The sequence below is a fragment of the Psittacula echo genome, assembly GCF_963264785.1.
Source record: "Psittacula echo genome assembly, chromosome: 2".
NCBI classification, from domain to species: Eukaryota; Metazoa; Chordata; class Aves; order Psittaciformes; family Psittacidae; genus Psittacula; species Psittacula echo.
In genome coordinates, this window is record NC_137737.1 from 144,510,495 (window position 1) to 144,525,411 (window position 14,917).

At 35.3% G+C, this 14,917-nt stretch overlaps 1 protein-coding gene across 3 annotated transcripts in view; it reads right to left on the reverse strand.

The window, feature by feature from the left end:
• The window catches only part of CSMD3 (CUB and Sushi multiple domains 3), a gene marked incomplete at both ends in the record, with an annotated part of 652,566 nt that overhangs the window by 269,282 nt on the left and 368,367 nt on the right, over positions 1-14,917 (reverse strand). For all 3 annotated transcript variants that reach the window (XM_080610435.1, XM_080610434.1, XM_080610433.1), the window contains 3 exons: positions 5,601-5,789; positions 7,222-7,409; positions 12,102-12,240. In XM_080610435.1, the coding sequence (XP_080466561.1) occupies positions 5,601-5,789; positions 7,222-7,409; positions 12,102-12,240 (516 nt within the window). The remainder of the gene's footprint in view (positions 1-5,600; positions 5,790-7,221; positions 7,410-12,101; positions 12,241-14,917) is intronic.

Here is a 14,917-nt window from a genome sequence, read left to right on the forward strand (position 1 = left end):
ATTAATACAATATTTTATATATTGGGTAGAATAGGTTTTCATCACATATATTCAAAGATTAAAAGCAAAATTCTATTTTAAAATTCATGTAGGAAGGGCAGGATAAGACAAAATTTTGTCTTATTTCTTAGGCACTGGGAGGATAAGGTCACAGTCAAGAAGCTCAGGGCTGTCCAGATAGATAAGTATGCAACGAATCATATTTAGATGTTAGCTAGGAATAGTGTACAAGTAGTATTTTCTAAGCAAATCCCCAAATCATTGATTTTCATTTTCTCAAGTATGACTGTTTTTGAAGGCCTGTACATATTCCAGTTTGAAAAGAACAGTAGTTATTTATTTGCATGTTTGTTTTCCTAGGTTATGTCCTATGTTTATGGTAATGACCAAGCCACATCTTCAGATGAACTATTTCAAAATAAATTAATGTACATGGTAGTACCAATCATTTTTCTCTAGTCTGTGTGGATAAAAAAGCTGTTTACCCATGAAGCAAAGAAGAAAAAATAATGGCAGAAGTATTAGCCTTGATAAGTGCCACCTCTTTTGAAAAGGAATAAAAAATTATTTTGCCAAGACAACTATCCAGAAAGTTGCCATACTTCACAAACAGTAAAGTGCTTTTTACAGTATCTTCTTAATAGTCTACAGACTAACTCATTTGTTGAAGGGAGACTCATGGTTTGATAAAGATCATTGGGTTTACTTTTTATGCTTTGAAGAAGTCTTAATATTATGGTTGTATAACTTTTTTTAACATACTGGAGTTGTTGTCTTGAAAACTGTAAAGCAATTCAATGACTGTATAAATTAAAGTAGCTTTCACCACAGTGAAAGGATGAGAGGTAACGGATGTAACTGGAAGACGGGAAGTACTCACAAGATGTTCAAAATGTATATTGCATGGCCAAACAACACTCAGGGAATAAATGGAATCTTCCTCCTTGGACACAAAGCATAGTTGTATAGAATCATGAACAACCTGAACTAACATGCAGATTAGACCCATTTTGGGGGGTATGGGTTTGGACTAGATGACATTCTGAGGTTCCTTTCAGCTGTAACTGTTTGAAAATATTTTCTGTAAATATTTAGAGAACAGAAATAGATTCTACTATACTCAAAGGTCAGAGCTCTATTTTTTTCTCCCCCAGAAATGCTTTGCTACACTTCTGCAAATATAGAATTTTATTTGCTTATGTATGTATATACACACACACAGAGAATACATATGTGCACTAACAAAATAGTGTGCACACCTTATCTGTATAGATACACACAAAAAATAAAAATAATTACTTTTGACTGAATTACACAGCCTCTCATAATCACCCCCTCAGACCAGAATTTAAGGAAGGAAAACAGTTTGCCTGTTCACTTTCATATCATCATTCTTAGTATTGTCTAAATGTTCCTGTAGACAATGAAGTATGAATTCTCTGATACGCTTTTTTTGATGCATATCTGCTTAATATCCAAACCTCATGAAATATAATAGAATTGTAATCAACACCATCTACCTCGAGGAAGAACTGTTTCTAAAAAGTCTTTATTTTTTTCCATTTCTACATACCTCCTCCTCCAAAACACTTACAAATTGTCATAATCTGTCTGCACCATTATTGTGGTCTGTCTGCACATCACTACATGATGTAATTATCAAAAAGACTTATAATTACCAGAAAGAACAACCAAGAAAGAACTTTGCTCCTCAGAAACTGACAGAGTAATATACTGAATGACCAGGAACAAGGACCAATGAGTTTACTAATGGCACAATTATTGCCCTGGATTTGGCTGGGATAGAGTTAATTATCTCCCTAGTAACTGATACAGTTCTGTGTTTTGGCTTTAGTCTAAGAATAGTGCTGATAACACACCAATGTTTTGGTTGTTGCACAGTAGTGCTTATCCTGATCATAGAATCATAGAATCATAGAAGAGTTAGGGTTGTGTCCTGGGTTCAGCAGTAGCAGTCATTTTTCTCCTTCTTAGTAGCTGGTGCAGTGCTGTGTTTTTGACTTTTGTACTGTAAGAGTGGTGAGGCACTGGAATTAGCTGCCCAGGGAAGTTGTGAATGCTCCATCCCTGGTGGTGTTCAACTCCAGGTTGGACAGAGCGTTGGGTGACACAGTGTAGTGGGAGGTGCCCCTGCCCAGGGCAGAGGGGTTGGATCTAGATGATCTTAAGGTCCTTTCCAACCTGTCCTGGGTTCAGCAGTAGCAGTCATTTTTCTCCTTCTTAGTAGCTGGTGCAGTGCTGTGTTTTTGACTTGCAGCCTAGGAACAGCACTGATAACACCAATGTTTTTAGTTGCTGCTCAGTAATATTTACTCTGACCAAGCACTTTGTGAATCTCATGCTCTGTCAGGGAGGAGGGGAAGCTGGGAGGAAGCAGAGACAGGACACCTGACCCAAACTAACCAAACAGGTATTCCATAACACAGCACATCATGACCAATATATAAACTCGGGGGCAGTTACCCAGAAGGGCTAGATCACTGCTCAGGTCAGGCGGTGTATCAGTTGGCGGGTGGTGAGCAGTTGTATTCTCTTCCCTTGTTACTTCCCTTATCATTATTATTATTGGTGGTAGCAGTAGTGGTTGGTGTTATACCTTAGTTACTGGACTGTTCTTATCTCAGTCCATGGGAGTCACATTCTTTAGATTCTCCTCCCCATCCCTCCAGGAGCAGGGGGAGGAAGTGTGTGTGGGGGGGTGAGCAAACGGCTGCGTGGTTCTGGTTTCCAGATGGGCTTAAACCATGACAGTTCTTTTAAAAAAAAATAAAATCAATAAATAATTAAAAAAACATAAAAAAAGATATCTCCCTGGCAGAGCATGAGACTCAGAAAGCCCTTGGTCAGAGTAAACATTACTGAGCAGCAACTAAAAATATTGGTGTTATCAGTGCTGTTCCTAGGGTGAAAGTCAAAAACACAGCACTGCACCAGCTACTAAGAAGGAGAAAAATGACTGCTACTGCTGAACCCAGGACAGGTTGGAAAGGACCTTAAGATCATCTAGATCCAACCCCTTTGCCCTGGGCAGGGGCACCTCCCACTACACCGTGTCACCCAACGCTCTGTCCAACCTGGAGTTGAACACCACCAGGGATGGAGCATTCACAGCTTCCCTGGCAACCAATTCCAGTGCCTCACCACTCTTACAGTAAAGAATTTCTTCTTTATATCTAATTTAAACTTCCCCTGTTTAAGTTTGAACTGATTACCCCTTGTCCTATCACTACAATCCCTAATGAAGAGTCCCTCCCCAGCATCCCTATAGCCCCCTTCAGATACTGGAAGGTGCTATGAGGTCTCCATGCAGCCTTCTCTTCTCCAGGCTGAACAGCCCCAACTTTCTCAGCCTATCTTCATACGGGAGGTGCTCCAGTCCCCTGATCATCCTTGTGGCTCTCCTCTGGGCTTGTTCCAACAGTTCCATGTCCTTTTTATGCTGAGGACACCAGAACTGTCCACAATACTCCAAGTGAGTTCTCATGAGAGCAGAGTAGAGAGGCAGGATCACCTCCTTCGACCTGCTGGTCACGCTCTGTTTGACGTAGCCCGGGATACCAAGGACTTTTCAGTCTCATGCTCTGCCAGTTATGAGGGGCACAAGAAGGTGGGAAGGAGCAGAGACAGGACACCTGGCCCAAATTAGCCAAAGGGGTATTCCATACCACAGCACATCATGGCCAGTATCTAAACTGTATAAAGTGTGGGCAGTTACCCAGAAGGGACGGACTGCTGCTCAGGGCAGGTATTGCTCAGCGGGTAGTGAGCACTGTATTGTGCATCACTTGTGTTGGTTTTGGTTTGCTTCTCTCTCCCAGTCCCACTTTTAGTTTTACGTTCTCCCCCCCCTTCTTACTTCTCTTATCATCATTATTATTACTAGTAGTAGTACTATATTGTACTTTAGTTATTAAACTGTTCTTATCTCCACCTGTTGGGTTTATATTCTTGTGATTCTCCTCCCCATCCTACCCAGGGGATAGAGGGGGAAAGGGAGGAAGGGTGAGCGAGCAGCTGCATGGTGCCGAGTTTCCAGCTGGGTTTAAACCACAACAAATATACGAACCCATACTTGCAGTTTATGGAAATAAAAGCCCATTTAGCAAATGCCCTTTTTCCCTGGGGGTGCAAAGACTCTGGATACTATTTAAAAACATTCCACCAAAGAAGAAATTCAGCAATGAAATTAACATGAGTTCAACCATGAATTGATTAAATTTACTAGAATAAATGTACTCAATCATAACTTTACAGCATATTTATTAAATGGACAATTGCCATTCAGCAATGTGCTCTGGAGAAAAAACGTCTAATTTACTCCATGAGTTGCATGCTAGCTCAGCATCTTAAGGAAGGAATTTATCACAATACGTAAGTTTATTTCACAGCAGAGTACAGTATTCATAGGGAGCATGTTAATACTGTTTAGTTTAGATTGTTACCATCTAGTGACTGTCACCATAAATAACCACATCTTATGTTTATCCCTATTCAGCAAAATACAGTCCCCTTGACAGTGAGCTGTGGGAATCCTATGATTCTTCATTCAAAAACCTGACTGAGAAGCAGAATCCTCTAGGAAATGGGCTTGCTGAATGAGAGTGCCATTTTCAGGAAAGTGATTGATTCTTTACGCCCCTTTCTACCACCACAAATTTTGAGTTTCATCATATACTGACATGCTCATCCTACTTAAATATACACCCAAGGCATTTGCTAACTAAATACCCCTCTAGAATTAAGTGGGTACATTATTCCTGATAACATTTTTATCATCAGAAAAGTGTTTACCATGCTCAAAGGGAAAAAAAAAAATATTTTGAGAGGAAAACATCTCAAACATACAACCTAATAAACATTGCAATATACATTCTTAAAATTGAATATAATTGATATCACCCTAACTAGGAAAGCAGATTAAAATAAACAATTTTGATAACAAGAGATTACTAAATCTATTAGGTAATTTTTCAAACAGACTTTTTTTAATGATATGATGGAGACTCCAAAATACATGACATCTTATTTTATGCCATTTTTGTCTGGTTTAACAATCGTAAGCTTAATCATCATGCATAATGATGCCATAATTAATTCCTGCAGTGATTCATGGATGTCAAGTTCTGTTAACAACCTACAAACACAGTGATCAACACAAAAACAGGACAAAATGCAGTTTTGGGGGCAGCTATAAATAAACCACATCTCATGTTTCATATGCCAGCATGCCTGTGCCCATAGATGGATACCCAGCCAAAAATATTTGTAGCTTGCAATCAGTGTTTTACAAACAGATATACATTAACCTTGCATACTGTTAGCTAATCGGCAACCAAATCATGGTAACATACATTCAGATAGATGCATCTTCAATAATTTCTTGATTTAAAGACTTATGTATCATTTTCTACTTTTATTAATATCTCATCACACGTAGATATTACATTCATTTTCTCTACTTTTTTTTTTTTCTGCAATAAATGCATTACAAGCTTCAATGTTTAATTCTTTTCGACTAATAATAGTTTAGCAAAATGTGTATATTTTAAGGCACTTCGTATTAATCCATTCATCCTTACCATCACAAGTTGGGAGTGGGTGACTCCACCAGTGATTTTTTTCACATAGCAAAGGCTCCTCATGACTCAGTCTATAACCTGGATCACAACTAAATGACACAGTGGAACCTATAGAGAAGTCATGTCCATAACGACGTCCATGCACTGGTATGCCAGGATCCAAGCAGGAGTAAGTATTAACCGTTACACCTAGATGTAAAAAACAATGACAAATGAAAAAAGTCAAATAAAGTTACACATTTTTTAAATGATTATTAATTTAAGTAATTCACTGTGCTGTGGGTGGGGGGTTAAGGCTTCATTATGACACATTTTCAGTGAATTAACCTTGCACTCTATTTCTCTTTGTCACCATTATAAGATATTGTCAATAATGAATTGCATCCTGCCACTGTTGCAGAGAAAAACATCATATAATTTACAGGATACTGAGTTTGATCCTACTTCAGTAACATTAAGTGATTTTGTCCCTGATGCTGATGTCAAAGACTTTGACGATCACACAAGATTATGATTTCCAGCCTTTATTTTTTTCCTGATCAAACTTTGTTTTCCTGGCTAAACTGCTTTCTCTTTCTTATGAAATTTATCCTTGAAATATTTACACTGATCAATTATTTACATAAAAAAATTCTCATATCCAATGTTATTTGAAGTGTGAGATATTGAGGAAATAAAAGGAGAAAAGAGAGTAAAGAGTAGTTGACTTGATAAGAAGAATTTTAATGTGTACTAAAAAATTAAACCTTTTAGATTTTTTTTCCTAGTGAGTTAAACTTCATCATACAAGAGTCAGGGAAAAACAAAGAAACAAAAAACTCTAGGAATATTACTGAAGCTAGCAAATTAGAAGTAGTATTCAGCGTAACAATTCTTATGTGTGTTATTCCTCTTATTCCTACAGAAAAGCCATAAAATATCCTTTCTCACAGATAAATTCAGTGTGGAAAGAAATAATTAGCATAGAAAACAAGAACTTATAAAAAACTTTAAATTTCAATAGGATACTTTAAAATAGAAATGCTGAATAGAGGACCATTATTCACTACTATTTTCCAGAAAAGGGAGATCAGAATTGAACTGCACTGGAAGACAATGAACCAGTAAGAATTAAACAAAAATATATGCAGAACAAATCACATAAAAATGCTTATATGGTCCCTAAAAAAACATAATAAAGCAATTCCACAGCTTGATTTTCATCTCATTAGTGTAAACTACATTTCCTATTACCTTCAGGTAGAGCTTCAGGTACATCAATCAGGACAGTAATTCAGTTATTTGTTTAGATTTTCATCATCTTTCTGATATCGCGCAGTTTTTCACACACAAAAAAATGTATAAAATACAAGAATACAGAGACATAAAAGCAACATCCAGAAGAAAGACATTTGTTTCCCATTCCTACCTTCTGATTCTTAAATCATGGATCAGTACAGCAATGACATTAAATTGTAAGTGAAATTACTGATCTTGCCTTTTGCAGTTTAACATCACTAAATCTTCCTCTGTCTGAAAATTAACATAAATTTACTAAGACAACACCTGTGCATCTTTAGTTATTTATGACTAGGATAGGCATTGATGGGGAAATCAAATAATACAATTCAGAATGACCTACTTTCATAGTGAATCTTGAATCCATTGTTAGAACGACTGTTGTCAGTTGTAAATAGAAGATAAATGAAATTGCTACTGCTGAACAGGAATTGTGGGACTTGTGTACCATTGTAGGATCCCAAGAGTGGAGATAATAAATTTGGCCCATCATGAACTTCCAAAACATCATAATTGAGTTCTGTCTGAAATCTGGAATTGAGGAAAAACACAGAGGCACAAATATAAGGACCAGTTGAAACAAATTCAGTAAACTCATACAAAGTAAGCCACATTTTTAAACCATGTTTTTTTCAGATCATATTCTTTTAATTAATTCTCTACATATTTATTTTACAATATAAATATAATAGTATTAATTATCCCATAAAATAACACAATAACCAAATTTTAGGTTAGTGCCTTAGAAAGATGAGGAATAATTTTAAATTCCTTGAGCTGTTTTGTATTGCAGGAAACAAAAGCCAGACTTATTTTGTTAGGAAAGATTAATATTACTTGCATATACTATTTTGTACAAGAAACGGATTTTTCTTTTCGGAAAAATTAAGTCAACTATATAGAGCATATGTTGATGCATTATTTTATTATAACCTTTCCATTTACCACAAATATCATCAAGTTACTTTATATTACAAAGGAATCATGACCTGAGTGCCTACTCTTAAAATCATCCATAAGCGGATAGAAGTCATTAAGTCTGCTCTGAGACTCCAGTGTCTTTGTGCCACTTGAGGCTTAGTACAAAGTAATGGGAGAAGTTATGGGAAAAAAAAAAAAAAATCCTATTTAGAAAGCCCTACAAAGCAAAATGGTTATTTAGAGACAGCATATGTGCTGTCTATTTCAAGGAAAAGCTGAGTGTGACAGTGCCGCTCATTATCTCCTTGCTTGTCTTGTTTTAGATGGTATCAGCAATCCCAAACACCTGTTTGGTATTTGTGTCTTCTTTCTTGCTATGACAGACCTTATATAAGTCATACTGCTTTAATGGACTCTCTGATGGATCATTGAAAAACCCTTTCAGAATTAAGAAGGAACAATTAACAGCAGGATCCTACAAGGAGCCTACAGCTATTCCTAATTCTCTCTCTGATTCACTTAGATGCCTAATTTGGTTTTGAGAAATCCATTCAAGGAACAGCATGACTAAAGCAAATGTTCTGTGGTACTCTGTATTTCAGTATTTATGTTCCATGAGCCTGAGCCTAATGATCTAAAGGAGTCTGGTGAAATCCAAATTAAACCTCCAAAACATGTTTTCTTTTATTTATGTCCCACTCCCATGAAAGAACACAGAAATAAAGTAAGGAGTTACAGAAATGAAACAGGATAAACCTAGAAGCAGAACTGTTTGGTTTTTTTTTCTAGTTCCCATATGAACCAACAATATTATGCTGCTAAAAAGCTACAAGGCTTTCCAGTACTTGTTTTTTTGCCACCAATCCATACAAAACAGAATCAGTCTTGGAAACAGATTATTTAGTCTTGCTCTGCCTTCTTAGTTCCCTTATCAAAAGCATACTTGGGACAGAAAGTGTAAAAAGGCATTGACCCCATAAATGTAAAGCAACTATTAGGCCAGTCAAGGCATGATGAGATGAAGTTGAGTCTCCAAAGTCATAGCAGAAATCCTCTTGTTGCTCGAAGATGACATACAATACCACAAACAACAGCAAAATAAGGAGATTAGGGGGAAAAAAAAAAAACTGTCAGTTTTTTAGTGAGATGAGCTGAAGGAAATTTGAAGGTGTAATTATGTACCTGATTATTGATCAGAAAACTGATCAATTTACATTTACTTTATAAGCCTGATGCTTATATATTTGTTTTCTTGAATACTTTCATCTTGATGCTCAACTTACCTGTTTACCTATCACCTGATTATTCCCCCGTGTTAGAAAACTGTAGGGATCTGTAGGAAACTGAATAAAAAATACTTTGTGCTCATGTGAGACTACTCCAGTGTTCTTCGCTACTTAGCTAGCCACCTTTCTTAAATTAACCTGGATGACTTTATTGCTATGTGAGGGCTATTCTTATGGTGGACTCACAAAAAAATCATTCAAGCAGAAAGGAGTGAAACAAGCTTTAATACAGGAGATGATACACATTTTTTAATTTTTTAATTTTTTAATTATTTGAACAGATAAAGCTGCCTTAATACAACATGCATCTTCGTTTCTAAGAGACAGCCTATCAACTCAGTGCAGTGTCAGGATATGAGTAGAATATCCTCCTGCACAGTGTATACTCATTAGTCAAATGTGACTATTACTCCAATCAGTACTGTGCTGATCAAGATCACTAGCATTTAAATACTCATAATTAGGCTTCATGATAAACACTTCATTACAATGAAGAATAGCACCTGCATTTCTCACTTCTATCATTTCCATTCAGCCTAAGAAGCTACTGATTTGTAACAAAAATCAAACAGATTATCATAGCTACAAAAAGAATAAATCATTTAAAGTATGCATGCCTGATCATAATACAGAACATGAAAAAGTTACCATGAAACCTCTGAAAGCACCCTGCAGAAAATGTGTTAGTAAGACCTGTTCCCTTCCTCTTAGAAAATCCAAAAAGAAAGAATGTAAAGATTCTAGACATGTACTGTAAATGTTTTACCCTCACTGGGAAATTAAAAAACTTTCAAATAACTACACATATTGTGGAAGTCTTGTTATTTGCACCAAGAAAAGCCAGAAAAAACAGTTTCTCCTTGTTTTTCAGGACAATGGTTAAATGTAAAGAACTGGCAAAACATGACAGGTTGGTTTTAATCATATAAGAAAGCCCTTTGGCTATATTTTTTAAAGTATTTACTTCAACAAAATTAAACTCCTGTCTTTAGAAATTCCAGCAGCAGATTTGCAAACAGAAGGAGCAGAACAAGGATAGTCAGAATGAGTGTAAAGAAGAAGGCAATGTGCCTCAGAATGTAAATTTTAATTATGTAAAAAAAAAATATTTTTAATAATACAGACTAAATAAAACTACTAACATTAGTAGTTTACAAAAGGTTTTCTTTCAGTATGCAAGAAAGATTTTTTTCATTATTTGGTGTATGTCACAACTTTTGCTTTACATCCAAACATCTAATTATATTTCTGTAAACTTCTATACATGTATTTTTCACATGCACTGCATTTTTCACTGCACTGAAACAAATAAGCATACACACACCTATATGTAAAGGGCCTCTCTAGACTGATGCATCTGAGCAATATGCATATCAATCCAATTTTCAGTAAGTGACAAGCATGTCAAAAATAAGCAGCACGGGAAAAAGAAGTGTTATAATGTCATACTGAGACGAGGTTATAGGGAGGCCAGGAGCTTTCTCTGTCATCTGAGGAGACCACATCTTGTTCTTATTGCTCTTACCTACAAGACTAATGAAGGTCGAGCAATTTTGTGACAAGGCGTTAATGCATTACAAAAAATCGCACACAAGATCCTGTCAGATATAATAAAACTCAGGTGCAAAGGAAGAAAATCCAGTTGGCACAGAATTCTGCTAATAAAAAGGTAAATACTTTTCACAAAATGTTGAATTAAAAAATAAATAATTTGAAATTAAATCTTTCTTTTAAAAATCTTGAAAATGCCAACATTTCTATTTTTAATTTTGATTTACAAGTCAATAGAGAAAACTAATAATTTTCTTTTAATTTTTAAATAGCATTAGTTTGATTAATTTCTGTGAAAGGGAGTTACTCACTTCTCTTTTGTATTTTAATTCGCAGAAATTTGCTAAAGCTTCCTTTTAAGCTGATGTTTACCACTAGTGATTTTAGAAGACTAGCTTTCATTACCTGTTAAGGGTAGGAAATACCATTGAAGTATCCCTATTGCTTGTGCTCTGTATATAATGTTATGTGAACACTTTTTTATAGTGTAAGCTGTAATACTAGAAAAAAGTGTTAAACTCATCACCGTGAGAATTTTTCCCTCGGAGAAGACGGTAATTTTCATACCCTGCTAAAAACAATTTTTGAACTGCATTAAAATGAAGTGGTATCTTCTACGTTAAGTGTGACCAGGAAAGTCAAAATATGCTGCATAAACACCAATTGAAAAGTACTTGCATGATATTTGTGCGCTATAACTTTGATCATCAAAGGCCCTTTTTGTTAGTTGAATCATCATAAAACTTTATTAATATTTACAAGTAAAAAGAATCTAAAACATCCTTCAAAATATGTAGAACGTTGCATTTTTCTAATTATACTTTCTGGTTCAGTTTTTCATAAAGACCTTAAATGTCTTGCTACCATGAGAAATTTAAGGTCCTCAGCACATTATAATCCTTGGAATCAGGAAGGGTCTCAAGTAACAGGCAGTTAATGCAGGAAAAGTGGAATCCTGCAGTAATTTGGGGAATATGGCATTCCATCCTGACAGCACACAGTCCTTTGACAACAAAAGATCAGCTGATTTGATAATCAAATGGTGGATAAAAATATGAATGCATTCAATTCAGTTTTTCTAGTTGATTCAGATTTTCAGAGTTGAAGATTTCATGGGTTTGAGAGAAAAAAAAAAACTTCATAAACATAATTCATCATAGAAACATGGTTACAAGCAAATAAAACATGCTAATCTTTAAAAACAAACAAACTTTTTTACTGGGCCAGACAGGCTTAAATATATGAAAGAGGGCAGGAATTTCAAAAATTTTTCAATGCATCAAATTAGAAATTACAACGAAGATAAAATTTATGCTCTGAAGGCACTGAAGGTCTTTTGGAAAATCCTACCTGATAATACAATTACTTGATTTTAGAGTGCAAATGAATGTTTTGACAAAGCTAATAAACTTCTGCTTCTGGGTAAATACTGGAAAATATTAAATAAGAAAAACATTATCAAGACCTTTCAAATGTAATTTTGATAGAGTGTCCTGGTTCAGCTTCTATCACCCACTCACAATTCAAGGAATCCTTATAATACCCTGGCCAGCCTGGAGAAAGGATTACTCCACTGGGAGATGAAAAATGCCCACCACACGGAGCTAAAAATGAAACAAAGAGAAAGGTATAATAAAAAACACTTACATGTAATTCACAATTATCACTTTCAATATAGTACATCTATAAGAAACAAATTAAAAAAATAAAGTTCAGGAAGATGCAACAAGGCTTCAAAGCTGACAGACTCTGTGGGGTTCAGAAATAGATGGAGACATCTGAATTAATACCTTAAACAGATAAACTGTTCAATCAAGTTTTTGCTATTGTATTCTTAAAGGTACAATCTAATTTCCTGTAAGAAACAACATACAGCAAAACATAGTATTCAAAAAGTAACATTATTTCTTCTTGTAATTGTGAACAGAGAGATTTTAAAAACTTGCAAAATTTCAGCTGAGTATCAAGCTAGAAACTAGTGAAACTTTATTTTAACATAACTTCACTGTCATGCCACATACATTTAGCTTGTCAAGTTGGCAGTTCAAATTCCTAAATCATGAAAAAGACATACTTAACATTCTTACAAGATTTCTTGATATTTTTGAAGCATTTGGCAAATATATAAGTACTGTAAAAATATAAATCTGCAAGCAGAATTACGAGAATTACATGCATGTTTTATCTCCAAGATAATGAGTAAATATAAGCTGGGAAAACTGTGCAAAAATATAATTGGAACCAAATTGTTGGTAATCATATTTTAAGTTTTAAAGTGGCTTAACGACACATTAATAATCAGGAATGATCTCCACACCTGTAGATACTGCAATGATGAAGAGCCTTTCTTTGAGAACAATTCTGAAACAGTTAAACAAAATCTGGTACAGACTGCGGGAAGTTTCCATTAGCTGATCAGTGTCAAGACAGTTAGTTATAGGGCAAAGACAGATTCTCAAAAGTAATAATCATTTTTTACTGATGTTGATTTTGGCTCTGGAGATTGCTAGTCTTCCTTTCTACTGGTGAGAAGAGCAAGAACGGTAAGACCAATACTGCTAAAGGACAGACCTTTCTTAGGTTTAAGTCTTGCAAAGCCGTGTGCAGGTTTTAATTTCATGCATGAATGCAAACCCACTACATCTGATGGATTTATACGTGTACGTACAGTCAAGTGAATGTGTCATCAGACTTCCATGAGATCGTCTTCTCAGTGATATGGATGGGTAAGGAAAAGACCATAGGAGAGCTTAGCATGTATTTGTTTATTTGATTTCAGTAGGAGATTGATATTCCTTAAGTAAATTAATTCACAGAATTATCTTCAATTCTAGGCATCTAAGAAATGCAGTAATTCTATCACTGGAAGTATTAACATTTTAAAAACAGGAAACAAATCATGTTTTTCCAGCAATTTAAAATGTCTAGGACATCTTACAAATTTAATGAATACTCAGTATGGTAAATTGAACATACATTGTTCAGCACAAGCAAGAACATCCTCAAAAGACCATACCCGTGTATCTTTCTATACATGTATTATGCATATATATATATGAAAATACTAAACATATATATATAGACAAATATATGTCTCCTTGATCCACAGGAGACAAGACAGAAAAGCAACTGATCTCTGAATATATTTTCCTCTAGAAGATTAAAATATATTTTCCTTGAGGTACAATGTCAAATAACTGATTTCAAATACTTATTTCTGGGAAAAAATAATTTGTGAAATACTTGACTCAAAACTAAACCTTTTCAATCACTGAAGTTCTTGCAAACTGCTGTCCTTTAGTGCATTCACTACTTCAGTAAAAATGGTTTCAAGTACGGACATTTAGTAAGTAGTTTTTTAAAATTATTATTACTTATATTATTTTAACTACAATGAACTACCAAGAATCCGAAGTATAGAAGGGGCAGTTAGGAGTAAAAAAAACCAAACAAAACAATTCCTTTTCACAGTTGCTTGAACTTCTGTAAGTATTACTTGCAACCTTACAAAGAGAGCTAATCAAGCTTTCTTTGATGAAAATAAATATAAGCACCTATTAAGCTGTTAAGCCTTTTCAAAAGGAAAAAGAAAGTTAAGAAAATATAATTGTGTTAGCTGATTTTCACTAACTACCATAACAGCATAAATATGTGAAGCCTTATTTAGCGTAGTGGATTATACTTTAGAAGCTATAAAATGTGAACTATATATTATTTATTCTCTGAAACAAAGATGTTTTTCATGATAGTAACAAAGCAGTATTAAAGAGGAAAGCATTACATAGAGCATGCACTTAAGCTGGTGACCACAGCCTCATATGATCAGCAATGTGCAATTTCTTTATCTTCACGAAAATGAAACCAGCAGAATGTATTAAGTATTCAATTCAAACTTTACATTAAAACTTTATATTTAGCAGCCCAGAAAGCCAACCGTATCCTGGGCTGCATCAAAAGGAGCATGACCAGCAGGTCAAAGGAGGTGATCCTGCCCCTCTGCTCTCGTCAGACCTCATTTGGAGTATTGTGTGCAGTTCTGGTGTCCTCAACATAAAAAGGACATGGAACCGTAGGAACAAGTCCAGAGGAGGGCCACGAGGATGATCAGGGGAGTGGAGCACCTCCCGTATAAAGATAGGCTGAGAAAGTTGGGGCTGTTCAGCCTAGAGAAGAAAAGGCTGCATGGAGACCTCATAGCAGCCTTCCAGTATCTGAAGGGGGGCTACAGGGATGCTGGGGAGGGACTCTTCATTAGGGATTGTAGTGATAGGACGAGGAGTA